At 37.4% G+C, this 14273-nt stretch overlaps 3 protein-coding genes across 3 annotated transcripts in view; 2 read left to right on the top strand and 1 right to left on the bottom strand.

The window, feature by feature from the left end:
- The window catches only part of LOC143415939 (uncharacterized), a 282785-nt gene that overhangs the window by 41781 nt on the left and 226731 nt on the right, over positions 1–14273 (bottom strand). The window lies entirely within an intron of this gene.
- LOC143412335 (protein NLRC3-like) overlaps positions 1–14273 on the top strand; it is a 108031-nt gene that overhangs the window by 14087 nt on the left and 79671 nt on the right. The gene's annotated exons all lie outside the window — the stretch shown is intronic.
- Positions 1–14273, top strand: part of LOC143416059 (NACHT, LRR and PYD domains-containing protein 3-like) — a 30165-nt gene that overhangs the window by 8787 nt on the left and 7105 nt on the right. The window contains exons 4-5 of the mRNA XM_076881428.1: positions 6363–6542; positions 13041–13214. Coding sequence (XP_076737543.1) covers positions 6363–6542; positions 13041–13214 — 354 coding nt within the window. The remainder of the gene's footprint in view (positions 1–6362; positions 6543–13040; positions 13215–14273) is intronic.

Here is a 14273-nt window from a genome sequence, read left to right as displayed (position 1 = left end):
CAGGTCAGTAACCCACGTCCATCATCACAGACCCTCCCCTAGCCCCGCTGCACGCGGCCACGAGGAAATAGTCAGAAAAGAGCCCCCAACCGGACATGACCGCTACCCCGGGTTGAGCCCCCCAAGGAAGATGCCTCCGGGGAAACCCCCGACGCCCTAAGCCTGTCCCTGCCCCCACACCAATCACAACATTGAAGGCGGGACCAAACTATGACCCCCCACCCTCACTAGGTGATGGAGCCGATCAAAGGAGCCCAGCGCAATTGATCTGATGTGGTGGCAGAGGCTGTATCAAAACTAATGTAATCTAATAGATAATTTCTATATTGGTTAGAATTAAGATTGTTTTTATTTTTCCAGTTCATGAGGACAGTTTTCTTGGCTATGCATAGGGCAGTGAAAACCATATGGGCTATATTGTTTTCTGAAGTGACATTATCTAAGCTGCCCAACAAACACACTAAGGGGGAAGTTGGAATGTTACATTTCAGACACTTTGATAAGTCTTCACATATCTCGCGCCAAAACTTCTGCACTGGTGGACAGAACCAAAGAGCGTGAATGTAATTGTCTGGTGTATTGCTTTGACAGTGTGAGCAGTTGTTGGAAGATGTAAAGCCCATCTTGAACATCCGATGACCTGTATAGTGCACTCTATGTAGTATTTTGTATTGTATTAATTGCAGACTGGGATTTTTAATCAATTTAAAAGTTTTTAAGCATACCTGAGACCAGAAGTTTTGGTCTAAACTGACTGATAAATCTGCTTCTCACTTTGCAATAGGAAGGGATATCTAATTTAGAAAGTGTTCTGTATATTTTAGATAATAATTTGGGGGATTTAAGAGTAAGGAAATGTGCCGCACTTGGTGGTGTTTGTAATTCAACTTGACTGAGGTTAAATTTCTTTTTTATTATGGATTTAATTTGTTGATATTCTAAAAAATTTTTCTTGTTGATCCCATATTGTGCAACTAGTCTGTCAAATGGGATAAATTCTGTTCCCTCTAATATATGTTCTAAGTATTTAATTCCTTTACAACTCCATTCTGGGAAATTAATCATATTATTGTTTTGTAATATGTCAGGGTTATTCCAGATAGGTGTACGTTTGCATGGGATTAGTGAAGACTCCGTTATTTTTAGAAACTCCCACCATGCTGTCAGAGAGAAGCTGATGTTGATACTTTTAAAGCATTCATGTCTTTTGATGTTTGAGCTAATAAATGGTAGGTCTGAAATCTCTAGATCCTTGCATAGTGCCTGTTCAACATCTAGCCAGGGCTCATCTAGGAAGGTATGTTTTGACCATTCTGAGATGAACTGAAGCCTGTTGGCTAAGAAGTATTGGTGAAAATTAGGCAGATCTAATCCTCCTCTATCCTTGGTTCTTTGTAGCGTTTTTAAGCTGATACGCGGGGGTTTATCTTTCCAAAGGAATTTGGAAATATATGAATCCAGAGATCTGAACCAATCTTGTGATGGTTTGTTAGGGATCATCAAAAATAAGTAATTTATTTTTGGCAAGATCATCATTTTTATAGTGGCGACCCTTCCCATGAGTGATATGGGTAAAGATTTCCATCTAGTCGGATCGCCTTCTACTTTCTTTAGAAGTGGGATGTGATTTAATTTAGTTAAGTCTGAAAGCTTAGGAGAAACATTAATACCTAAATATTTAATATTTCCGGATTGCAGTGGGGCAGAGGAAGAATTATGGAAGGAGCAGTTAATGGGGAGAACTGTAGATTTTGGCCAGTTAATTGAATAATCTGAAACTCTTGAAAACCAGTTTATTAGAGTAATTACCTCAGAGAGGTTGGTTTGTGTGTTTTGCAGAAAAAGCAACACATCATCCACATAGAGACTGATTTTATGTTCTATGTTCTTACATTTTATGCCCTTAATTGTTGTAGCCTGTCTAAATGCTGCTGCTAGAGGTTCGATAAAAATTGCAAAAAGTGAAGGGGAGAGTGGGCATCCCTGCCTGGTGCCCCTCAGGAGACAGAAGCTGGAGGATGTCTGGTCATTTGTTCTGATACGAGCTGTTGGGGAATTGTATAATATTCTTATCCAGTTTATAAAAGAGTTTCCGAAACCAAATTTGTGTAAAGTTGCGAATAAAAATTTCCAGTTAACTCTGTCAAATGCTTTTTCTGCATCTAGAGATAATATTATGGTTTCAACGTTTTTATTGTATGAGTATTCTATTAAATTAAGTAATCTACGAGTGTTTGATGAGAAGTGCCGACCTTTTATGAAACCAGTTTGGTCAGGATGAATTAAGAGGGGGGTTATTTTCTCTAATCTCTTTGAGAGCTTTGCAGATTATTTTAAGGTCTACATTTAAAAGAGAAATTGGACGATAGCTTGAGGGAAATAAAGGGTCTTTGCCTGGTTTTAGCAGGAGACTAATGTTGGCAGAATTCATATTTGGTGGTAGTCTGCCATTTTCCTCGATTTCCTGCAACATTCCGTGGAATACTGGTGCCAGAATTGTCCAGAATTCTTTGTAGAATTCTGCAGGGAAGCCGTCTGGACCTGGAGCCTTATTATTGGGCATACTTATCAGGGCTTCCTGGAATTCACTTGGCGTCAGTGGCGAATCCAGTTCCATTGCTTGACTGTCTAGTAATTTTGGGAGAGTTACGTTGTCAAGAAACCGATCAATTTCATTTTTAGATGGGTTTATTTGTGGTGAGTATAAAGTTTCATAGAAATCCCTAAAAATGTTGTTTATTCTTCCAGGGTCATATATTGTGTTCCCCGATAAATCTTTAGCAGCACATATAGTTGTTTTTTCTTTATTTATTTTTAACTGGTTAGCTAGAAATCGACCTGATTTGTTACGGTGTTCAAAATTCTGCAAGCGAAGTCTTTGTATAAGGAATTGTGTTTTTTTATTAATAGTTTCATTTAATTCTAGTTTTGTCTTGCATATTTTGTTCAATGTTTCCTGATCTTGGTTGCACGCGTAGGCTTCTTCTGGTGATTTGATGGTTTTTTCTAATTCCTGAATATTTTTGTTTTCTTCTTTCTTTTTGTGTGATGAGAAAGAAATTATTTTACCTCTCATCACAGCTTTCCCTGCTTCCCATAGAACAGAAGCAGATATTCCGGGAGTGTCATTAAAGTCTAAATATGAAGTCCATTCCTTTTCAAAATATTTAATAAAGTCTTCATCTTTAAGCAGTGATGTATTAAATCTCCAGTTTTTACTTGGCGTAGTATTATTCTTGTGCATTAGTTTTAAAGATACAGGAGCATGATCACTGACAGCTATAGGATGAATCTCAGTGTCTGAAATGTCACTCAGCGGTGAAACTTATCCAGACGAGAGTAAGAGTGATGAACATGCGAGAAAAAAGTATATTTCTTACTGTTGGGGTGAAGGGAGCGCCATGCATCGCGAAGGCCAAAGTCGCTCATATACTGTTTGACTATATTTGTGGATTGCCAATTGCGCTGAGTTCCTGTTGTGTTGAGCCTATCCATTTCTTCATTTAGTCCAAGGTTGAGGTCACCGCCAAGAATGAGTGCGCAATCGAGGTGTTCAGAGAGTGCACTAAAAAATCCGTGGAAGAATGGTTTGGTTTTCTTCCTGAATACTATCGTTGTTTATAACAACGATAGTATTCAGTATTTATTGCAACAAACTTTGTTGTTTGCAAAACTCAGTTACTTTTTTGAAGAAGTAACTATATAATTAATTGCCCAACATTGGTCATTATTTACTGTATTTTTCAGACAGAGTTACAGACTCTCTCCCAGACCACAGACTCATAATACAAGTCAGAGCTTTATAAAAATAGAAAAAATAAAGTTGTGTTTTCAAAATTGGAGTTCAAGTTATTTTTACTTCCAATAGTGTTAACATGCTACAGGTCATGAACAAGGTTGTTTTTAATTTTCATTGTAAGTGGGCTAAAGCAGTTAATTAAAAGTAGTCTAACATAAATGTAAATGCTGTAATTTGATTACTTTAATAAACCATGTAACTTGGATGGATAAGATGCTGGCGTGACCACAGTGCACACGTCTGCTGTTGCTGTGGTCCAAGGGACGTTCAGGGAGTTTGTGTGTTCGCTCAGACACATGAAACATTAGAGGGAACATTGGCGGTGACTGGCAGGGAAAAGGGGAATGATAAGACTTACTGTAAATATAATTATGTATGTATTGAAAAAGGAACAACTAAAATGTTCCAGCTGAAAAAATGAAATCAGTTTCAGTTTATTTTCAGTTAATCCAAACACCTTTCTCTTTAAACTCTGTTTGTCAGTCACAGTATATCCAGTACAATCCTCTTTTTCACTGCGTCACACACATTCAGAGATCAGAGTGTCCTGTGTGTGCTCTCATTCACTCACACTCACTCTCATATGGCTGAAGTCTGTTTGTACACAGGCTGTCAGCTGGCCTGAGTTAGGCCTGTCTCTAAAATCATTATTTTATTACTTTTATTCTGATTCATCAAAGCCAAACTCAAACATATTTATATTTACTAATTATGTTCTCATCAATAATTAACAGTCAGTACATTCAGATATGAATCATAATTCAGTGTTTAACATATTATCACAGATGGACTGCACAGGAGATCTCCTTTATGAAGAAACTGTGAAAGTTTGTCCAACAGTGGGAAACATTTCAGAGAACATCTCAGAGAATATCTGTGAAGCAGAAACTAAACATAATAATAGAAGAAAAGCCAAATAATGATCCAAATCCTGCTCTGAGACTATCAGACAGTAAAGGCTTCCAAAGACTGCTCACCTCTCAGACTTACTTAAAGATGCTGGTGCTGTCCACAGATCAGCTGACCTGCTGGGTCTCCATGATCAGCTTTGTTTCTTGGAGATAAAGGCTGAAGCCTTTAGAGCTTCAGTTCTCCAGAGCAGCAGGATGTCTGAGGTCCGCAGAAACACAAAAACACAGCAGCTAAAAATAGTTGTTCAAAGAAAACGAGGTGGGAGCTACTGATTCCTGAGCTTTGATACTGGATTAGCTTCAGTAGTTATTCCCATCACTGCTGTAGGAGCTACATTTAGTCACAGCTGACTGTCTTCTTTGAACAATCACAATGACTACTGTTCTAAAAAACACGCACACAAAGAACCAATAAGAGTGTATTACATGATAAAGAGCTCCTGTGATGGTGGCAAAGAAATGAGCAGCAGACGGCCGTCTACATGTTGTAGTGGTTTACAGTCACCAGGGGGCGCCGTCACAGCCACGCAGTCAGTGGGCTGCTCTGCTTGTGCTGTTGTTGGTGAAGCTGAAGTGAAAGCGAATGTTAAAACAATGAAAAGTGTCCACTGCAGCCTCCATCTGAGCTTGTCATGTTCTTCTTCTTTGATCCTTCGTGTTTGTGCTGAACACTGCTGTCGCTCTCTTCCCTGTTCCCGCCCACTTTCTAACCAATCAGCATTGGAGCGTGCACAGCGTCGTCCACACTGAGCTTTGTTGTGAGCGCATGGACTCGTCTGCAGAACATTTGTATGGGCTCAAAATGTGGTCATAAATATTTTGTACTTGTAAATCAGGATTTGTATGTGTAAAAAGAATTTGTGTGTGTGTAAAAAAGATTTGTGTGTGTGTGTGTGTGTGTGTGTGTGTGTGTGTGTGTGTGTGTGTGTGTGTGTGTGTGTAAAAAAAGATTTGTGTGTGGACTTAGCCAAAAAAAAAATCCCTGCAAGTTACAAGTACGAATTTTGACCCTATTTTTCTTCCTTTCATCTGATTGGTCAATGTCATGTCAATCACAAATGTAACTATCCAATCAGAGAACAGATGGGTTTGGCTGTCAGAGGGGCACTTTTTTGACCTAACGTTCCTGTCACAAGTGTCTTCTAAGTGAAGCTACCAGGTTCAGGTCCAGCTCTGTTTATCTGGAGCTGCAGTAAATGATCCGTCCTCACAAAGCAACACAGACACCAGATATGCAAACACAGCATCATACAACACAACCAAGAGATCCAAAGAATTATCTCTGCATTTCTGTGGCTGATGCTGCTGGAACGAAGCTGTTTGAAACCTTGTTGTTCTGCACTTTGGGACCTGAAGAGGAACCTGAACCTCTGTGCAGAGGGTTCAACTCTAAGAATTCCTGTTCAGTTTTTTTTATTTCACACGGCAAAACTTGACAACTTTATGATAAATGTACGACTTCAATGTGAAAAATTCATTTTTTTCTCTTGTTTGTTTGAAGCTGCTTCCTGTTGGCTTCAGCTGTTTGGAGTTTCCATTTTCTAAACTTCTACATTCTGAACCTTATTCAGCTCTGAACAGATGATGAAACACTGAATGATTTCAAGCTCACACTTTGTCTAATAAACTTACATCTTTCATTCTTCATACAGATTGTTTGGCTGTGATTTGTCAGAGATCAGCTGTGATTATCTGGCAGCAGCGCTGAAGTCCAACCCCTCGTATCCCAGAGTGCTGGACCTGAGTGGAACCTACAACAACCTGCAGGATTCAGGAGTGAAGCAGCTGTGTGTTCTTCTGGAGAATCCACGATGTCGATTTGAAACTCTGAGGTCAGTCACATGTTTTAGTTGTGCTGAGATGAATATGATGTGAAAGTTGTGCTGACACTGTGGATCAGTAGGCCCACACACCTCACAACAGGAAGTCTGGTTATACTCTTTGTAGAACTTCTGATCCCTGATCCTCGGAGTCTGACTCAGTAGATAATGCAGAGTTCTGAGCTGATGTGGGTGAGAGGACTCAGGCAGCCTGACAGAGTTGATGTCCAGGTCTTCCCTGCTTGTCCTGATATACATAAACATGAGTATCCTTGCAGGTCAGATCTCATCAGTCACACCTGTTAGTGCAGCTCTCCTCTAGATTGTAGTGTTTGTAAAACTAGGATGATTTTAGGAGCCTGGGCCGCAGATCTAAGGGAAGATATGACTTGGAAAGACTAAACCAACCTATTAGAGGTGTTCGCACTAACATAGATAAATACTCAGATTTACACCTCTAGTGTCTCACAAAGGGTTGAAAAGTGAATGTGCACAGAGAGGTTGGTGGTGAGACGGGCACTTCCAGCACTGTAGATGTGATCCAGCTCAGTGTTCATGGAAATAATCCGGAGAGCAGGATTCCTTGATGAATGTTACATCTTCTTAAAGTTATAATCCACAGGGAAAACTGTGAAACTGTCGATCTGATATCTACTCAACCAATCAGGTGTTTACATGCCCTTCATTGATCTCCAGCCCCACCTTATTATCAGTTCCTCTCTTTTACATCTGAATTATCTTCACTTCACATTTCAGTCAGTTCAGATTTCATTAGCACGTTCACTTTAGCATAATCCATTTTAATCCAAACACCTTTCTCTTTAAACTCTGTTTGTCAGTCACAGTATATCCAGTACAATCCTCTTTTTCACTGCGTCACACACATTCAGAGATCAGAGTGTCCTGTGTGTGCTCTCATTCACTCACACTCACTCTCATATGGCTGAAGTCTGTTTGTACACAGGCTAATCTGGGACTCTCCACCATTTGACCCTAGAAATAAAGAAGCTTCTTGGATGAGAGGTGAAAGGCGAAACGTCTTCAAAAAACTTAAAGAAGTCCAGATGCCTTTTTTTCTAAGCTCTTTAGATGACTGCGAACCTTCACAAACGCCTCATCAGTGGGACTCTCAGAGCTACCAGCCCTTTGCTACAATCACAAAGCTCTTCATTGAAATCAATGATATCAAAGCTGGAATCAAGCTATAGCCATATACACTGGTAAAGACTTCTTATTTCGAAATAATATACTGAAGTGGCAATGCAGAAATTGAAAATAGGCGGACGTGCTACCTATGCTATTAGTAGAATGGACATTGGCCTGCTGGCTAAGGAAGGCCCTGTCTCACATAGAGGTGAGAGAGGCCCCCCTCGAAGCCCCCTCTTTTATCGGGGCTTACTTAGGGTCATATCAGGGACCCCTCATTTGGAAGTCTTTTTTTTTTTTTTTTTTCTTTGACCAAATAAAGCTTATTTCTGTAGCTGTTGTTTTATACAGCTTTAATGTTAATATTAATGTTTGCTTATGTATGTTTAGGGAGTGGTCTGATGGTACATGTCGTTGTCACATTAATAATATTCAAATAGTAAGGGTATGCTTAAAGATAAGGTAAAAATCATATCATATAATGTAAATGGCCTGTCGAATCCAATTAAACGTAATAAAATTTTAACTAAAATGAAGAAAGAACAAGTACAAATAGTGTATCCACAGGAAACCCATCTAGACTGTAAGGAGCATGAAAAACTGAAAAGAATGGGTTATACAACAGTTTTCTCCTCTTCCTATAAAACTGGACGAAGGAGAGGAGTGGCTATCCTGTTATCAAGCAAATTACTCTTTGAAAAAATATCTGAGATAAGTGATAAAGAGGGACGTTATATTTTGGTAAGGGGGAACATTGAGGGGAACCCAGTCACGTTGTTAAATATATATGCACCCCCTGGAAGCAATATTTATTTCTTTAAGAAAATTATAGATGTGATGGTAACAGAGACAGTAGGTTTCCTAATTTGCGGAGGACATCTATAACCAAAGCTAGATATTTCCAATAGAAAAGCACAGAATACTAAAACATTAATTAAGAATATAAATACACTGATGAAGGAGGTGGGACTAATTGATATATGGAGAGACTTGCATCCCTACCAAAGGGATTATACTTATTTTTCCTCACCACACTCGTTATACACAAGAATAGATTATTTCATAACTTTTGGGAAAAATAAAGATAAAATAAACACTTGTGCAATTGGAGCAATAGAGTTAAGCGATCATGCACCAGTATACCTGTCTGTTGATTTAAACGTGCAACCAAAACTCAATAATTGGAAATTAAATTCAAGCTTACTGAATGATCCTCACTTTAAAGGACAAATTAAGAAAGAGATTCACTTCTATATGGAAACTAATGACAATGGTGAGGTGTCTCCTCCTATACTGTGGGATGCCTTAAAAGCTGTCCTGAGAGGGAAAATTATAGCAATATCCTCTTATAAGAAAAAGATGAGAAATAAGAATTAGAGAAAAGGCATGAAAGAAAAACATCTCAGGATATATTGGAGGAAATTAGGAAAACAAGAAATGAAATAAATGATTTGACCACATATGAAATTTAAAAAAAATTAATGTTTCTTAAACAAAGGTATTATGAGGGAGGATCAAAAGCAAAGAATGTATTAGCCTGGAAACTAAAAAAGAAAATAGCAGATAATACAGTTCACAAAATTAAACATCCAGTGACAAAACTAATAAAAAATAAACCAATAGAAGTTCAGAGTGCATTTGAAACATTTTATAAGACTCTGTATGCTAATAACACAGAGAGTAGTATAGTTGAAATTAACAGTTTTTTAGATTCTCTTGATTTACCAGTACTGAATGAAGAACAGAATAAAACTTTGATTGAAGATATAACAGAAAAGGAACTAAGAATAGCAATAAGTAAGGTTAAAATAAATAAATCTCCAGGATCAGATGGATATACGGCAGAATGGTACAAGGAGCTAAAAGAAGAATTAATACCAGTGATGCTTCTAACAATGAATTGGATCCTAAAGAAGGCTCAAGTACCTTCTAGCTGGAAAGAAGCAATTATCTCTGCCATCCCAAAAGAAAACAAGGATAAATTAGAATGTGCGTCATATAGACCAATATCTGTTCTTAATACAGATTACAAGCTGTTTACATCTATCATGGCTCGACGATTAGAAAAGTTCTTACCTAATCTAATTCATAATGATCAAACAGGTTTTATTCGAGAGCGCCAAATACAAGATAATGTACGACGGACATTACAAATTATTAATCATATTCAAAAGAATAAAATAGAAGCAATGGTAATCAGTATCGATGCAGAAAAATCATTCGATTCAGTTAATTGGAACTTTCTTTACCGAGTCTTGCAAACATTTGGCTTTCACGAAAATATAATTAAGACAATACAGGCACTTTATGATAACCCTACGGCAAGGATTAAAATTAATGGCTACCTATCAAATAGTATTAAGCTGCAAAGAGGAACAAGGCAGGGCTGTGCGTGCTCACCATTATTATTTGCGTTATATCTGGAACTATTGGCTCAATATATAAGACAAAATAAAGAAGTAGAAGGTATTAATATCCATGAAAAGGAGCATAAATTAGCCTGCTATGCAGATGATATTTTAATATTTTTGGGTCAACCATCAAACTCTTTACCTAAGTTAATGCAATCATTTGAATACTTTGGTCGACTATCTGGATATAGGGTTAATATGAGTAAAACACAATTGCTTAAGTACAACTATATTCCATCAGAAGAAATTAAAAATAAGTATCAATTAGCATGGCAAACAGAGTACTTTAAATATCTAGCAGTCATAATACCTAAGGATCTTACAGAACTATTAGAACGAAATTATTTACCAATACAGAAAAAAATTAAGGAACATATAGCGAGATGGAATCTAATTCCATATTTAAGTTTATATTCGAGAATAGACTCAATTAAAATTAATATTCTTCCTAAATTATTATATTTATTTCAAACATTACCAATAGAAATTAATCAGAAACAGTTTAATGAATGGGATAAAAATTTTGTCAAGATACATATGGCAAGGAAAAATTAGATTTAAAACCCTACAACTTAACAAAGGAAAAAGGGGTGGGGCTTACCTTCTCTTAGGGAATATTATTGGGCAGCACAATTAAGGCCTATGATATGCTGATGTAATCCTTCATATGACGCTCAATGGAAAGTTAGTGAGGAGGGTCTGACCTCCATCCCAATATAAGCTATTATAGCAGACAGAAGCTTGCAAAATTTAATAAAAACTATTGAAAATCCATGGATCAAGTTGACTTTTAAAATTTGGGAAACAGTAATAAAAGAATATCAACTAGAAGAGGATATAGCAGTTCTTAAGTGGTGTGCACATGACACACATTTTGCTCCAAATAAATTGGACACCAGATTCAAAGATTGGACATATAAAGGATTAACAGCTTTATGTATGGTAATGGAGGAAGGCAGACTAATTAGTTTTGATAAAATGAAAGATAAATATTCATTAGAAACACAGGATTTTTATAGATGTCTACAGATGAGGCATTTTGTCAATAAAACGATAAAAGCTAAGGCTGAATTGAGTAAACAGCTGCTAGACGTATTTAAAAGGGCAGTTCAAATAAAAATAGAGGTATTATAGGTGACCTCTATAAAGGATTAACAAATATGAAATTACACTCAACCTTGTATATCAAAACAAAATGGGAAATGGAGGGAGGAATAGAGATAAAGGAGGAAGAATGGACAACAATATGGGCATATCAATGGAAATGTAGCAGCTCACAGAGCTGGTGGGAATTTGGGTGGAAATGCCTGATAAGATATTTTATTACACCTCACCAAAAATCTCACTATGAAGGTAACCCTCCTGCTTGCTGGAGAAATTGTGGAAATACAAATGCAAATCACTATCATATTTTCTGGGACTGTCATGTTATTAAAACTTATTGGAAGGGAATACATGCAGCAATACAAGAGACATTTGGAAGATATTTACCTTTGGAAAGTAAAACTCTACGTTTTGGACTTATGCCAGAAGGATGGACAAAGAACGATAAATACTTGTTTAATATTTTACTGGCAGCAGGCAAAAAAGCCATCACAAAAAAATGGCTTTCTTCAGAGAGCCCAGCTATGAACACGTGGATGAACATCACACTGGACATTTACAGAATGGAGAAAATGACAGCAGATGTGAACTACAAGAGGGACCTGTTTGTATCACGATGGAAGAAATGGATGGACTACATTAGAAAACGCAGGCCAGTTTTTGCTTTTGCATTAGATTTTGACTTTGTTAACTACTAGAAGACTAGAGGAAAAATTAGTTACATTAATGGAAACAAAAACACACTCCCTATATTTATTTATTTATTTTTCCTTATGTATTTTTTATTTATGTTGTTTGTTGTTTCCTGTTTTGCTTCTTTTTCTTTTCTTCTTCTTTCATTCTTATTGTATGGATATTTTAGTTGTTTAAATATAGAAAAAAAAATAAAAATATATGTACTGAAAGATAGCTGAAGTTGATGGTATTGTATAGTGATTCTAAAATGTCAATAAAAAAAAAAAAGCTGGAATCAAATGAGTCCAAGTCTTCTGCTGATTCAGCATCACATTCATCTTTGCTCCTTGTTCTGCATCCCCACCATGGACTTCATTCCTTTCCAAGCCAGCCTTGAGTGTCCTTTATTCAGCTCATCCTCTGCTTTACTTTTACACCTGATTTTAGCTGCTTTTCTTCTCTCCCTCTTAACAAGACAGCTTCTTCTGCCTGAGAACATGTTGGAGTGATTTACTAATCCAGGGCTGATTTTTGGGGAAAATAGTTCCCATTTTCAAAGTAATCCCCATTTTTCCCAGAATGAAATGTAAGTAGAAATAAATGATCTAAGTGAAGAACATGAGCCTTTAAAAAGGCTCTACTGAGGCTGCTGCCAGTGGTCAAAGCCTCCAACAAAGCTCTGTAAGTACATATGTGATCATAGCTTTAGCTTTTAAATGTTTATTCTAGTTAACACAGATCAGGTGGAACAACTCAAATAAAATATCAAAAATATTAAGTGGTCATCGGTACTCAGTTTGTTCAATACTGAATACAATGGAGCACAAATTGTCCACGTTTCTGAAATATTTCTGGGTGTAACTGTCACCAAAGTGCAATTTAGACCTGGCCTGTGGTTGTTATCTAAGTGATAATCATCAATTCTACTAAAACAAATACAAAATAAAGAAATTTGACACATTCTGTTGATATCAAAAGCACACTGAACAATTCACTGTTGTTTTACTGCTGTTCTCTCTTCACTTCTTCTCCTCTGATTCTCTCCACATGTTGCTCTGCATCAGTGCTCAGTTTCCTGACAAAACAAGATTAAATATTGCTAAATATAATAGTATCTCATTACGCTTCAACAGAAGTGTTTTATTTTTGTAATTGTTTATCTGTTATTCTTCAGACTGAGTCACTGTGACCTGTCAGAGAGAAGCTGTGAAGCTCTGGCCTCAGGTCTCAGCTCTCAGACCTCTAATCTGAGACAGCTGGACCTGAGTAACATCAACCTGAAGGATTCAGGCGTGAAGCTTCTGTCTGAAGGACTGAAGAGTCCACACTGTACACTGGAAACTCTCAGGTGAGATCAAGCATTTTTCTTTCATCAACTGACAGAATTAGCAGATTAATAATAAGGCAGTCCTCTAATAAGAGGAGAAGTGGAGGTGTTTTGAAGGGCAACGTACTCATATGTTAACAAGACAGGAAGTAGTTCCTGGGAACTGCTTCCTTTGTTATTGTCTAAGTAGAAACATGATGGTGAAACAGTGATGAGTTTGCAGAGGTGGATCCACACAACACAACAATGCTGTTGCGTGCTGAAAGCAGACTTCTCACAGATTCTGAGGCTGCAGGTTTCATCACTGTCCAACCAAAATTCACTGAACCAGCAGTAAATGAACGTCCAAAACTATGCTTCATGTTTAAAAAACAGATGATCAGGGGGATTTGTGTTTACATATTTTTTGTGTGATCTGTTCACCTGCTGTTTCAGCTGTTTGGTGGTTGTTGAGATGGTTTTGTGAACTTTTAGCTGAGATTCTGACGTTTCTGTAGATACCACACATGTCTAATTACTTTGTACAGCATGAATGGCCATAACGAGGTTTTTAACAGTAAGAAAAGTTGTAAAACTTCAGAAAATATAGTTAAAAGTCCAAAACCTTCTACGTCTGGTGGCTTGTGGTAAGGAGCAGATCAAACGAGTAAAGAATTACGTTATAATTATAAATGGCTTCAACAGCACATTCAGGTCTGTGAGACTCATTCAGACACTGAGCCGTGGCTCTGTGCTACATGCACATATTTCTGCGTCTCTGCCATTCAGACACACTTTATATATAGTTTATTTTATGTAGTATTCAATACTGAACTGTACATTTAGTCTTTTTAAAGGCAGCAAGTTTTATTCAGTGTTTTCATAAAAGCCTTATTTTTATCCATTTACTGCTATTAGGAAGAACACGTGAGGTTTAAGACCTGGACCAGTTTGAAACCTTTTGTCCTCCACAGTGGAAAATGGGTGGAAATAAAAATGGGTCTCACTTTAGCCAGCTCCTAATTTTATCAGTTCTGCTCTCAGCGTCTCCTGTATATCTCCTGTATAAATGTTGCACTCAGCTTTGTGGTCTCCAATATC

This window comes from Maylandia zebra, unplaced genomic scaffold, assembly GCF_041146795.1.
Source record: "Maylandia zebra isolate NMK-2024a unplaced genomic scaffold, Mzebra_GT3a scaffold11, whole genome shotgun sequence".
NCBI classification, from domain to species: Eukaryota; Metazoa; Chordata; class Actinopteri; order Cichliformes; family Cichlidae; genus Maylandia; species Maylandia zebra.
Note: the sequence above shows the minus strand (reverse complement) of the source record. Positions and strands in the feature narration are given on the sequence as shown.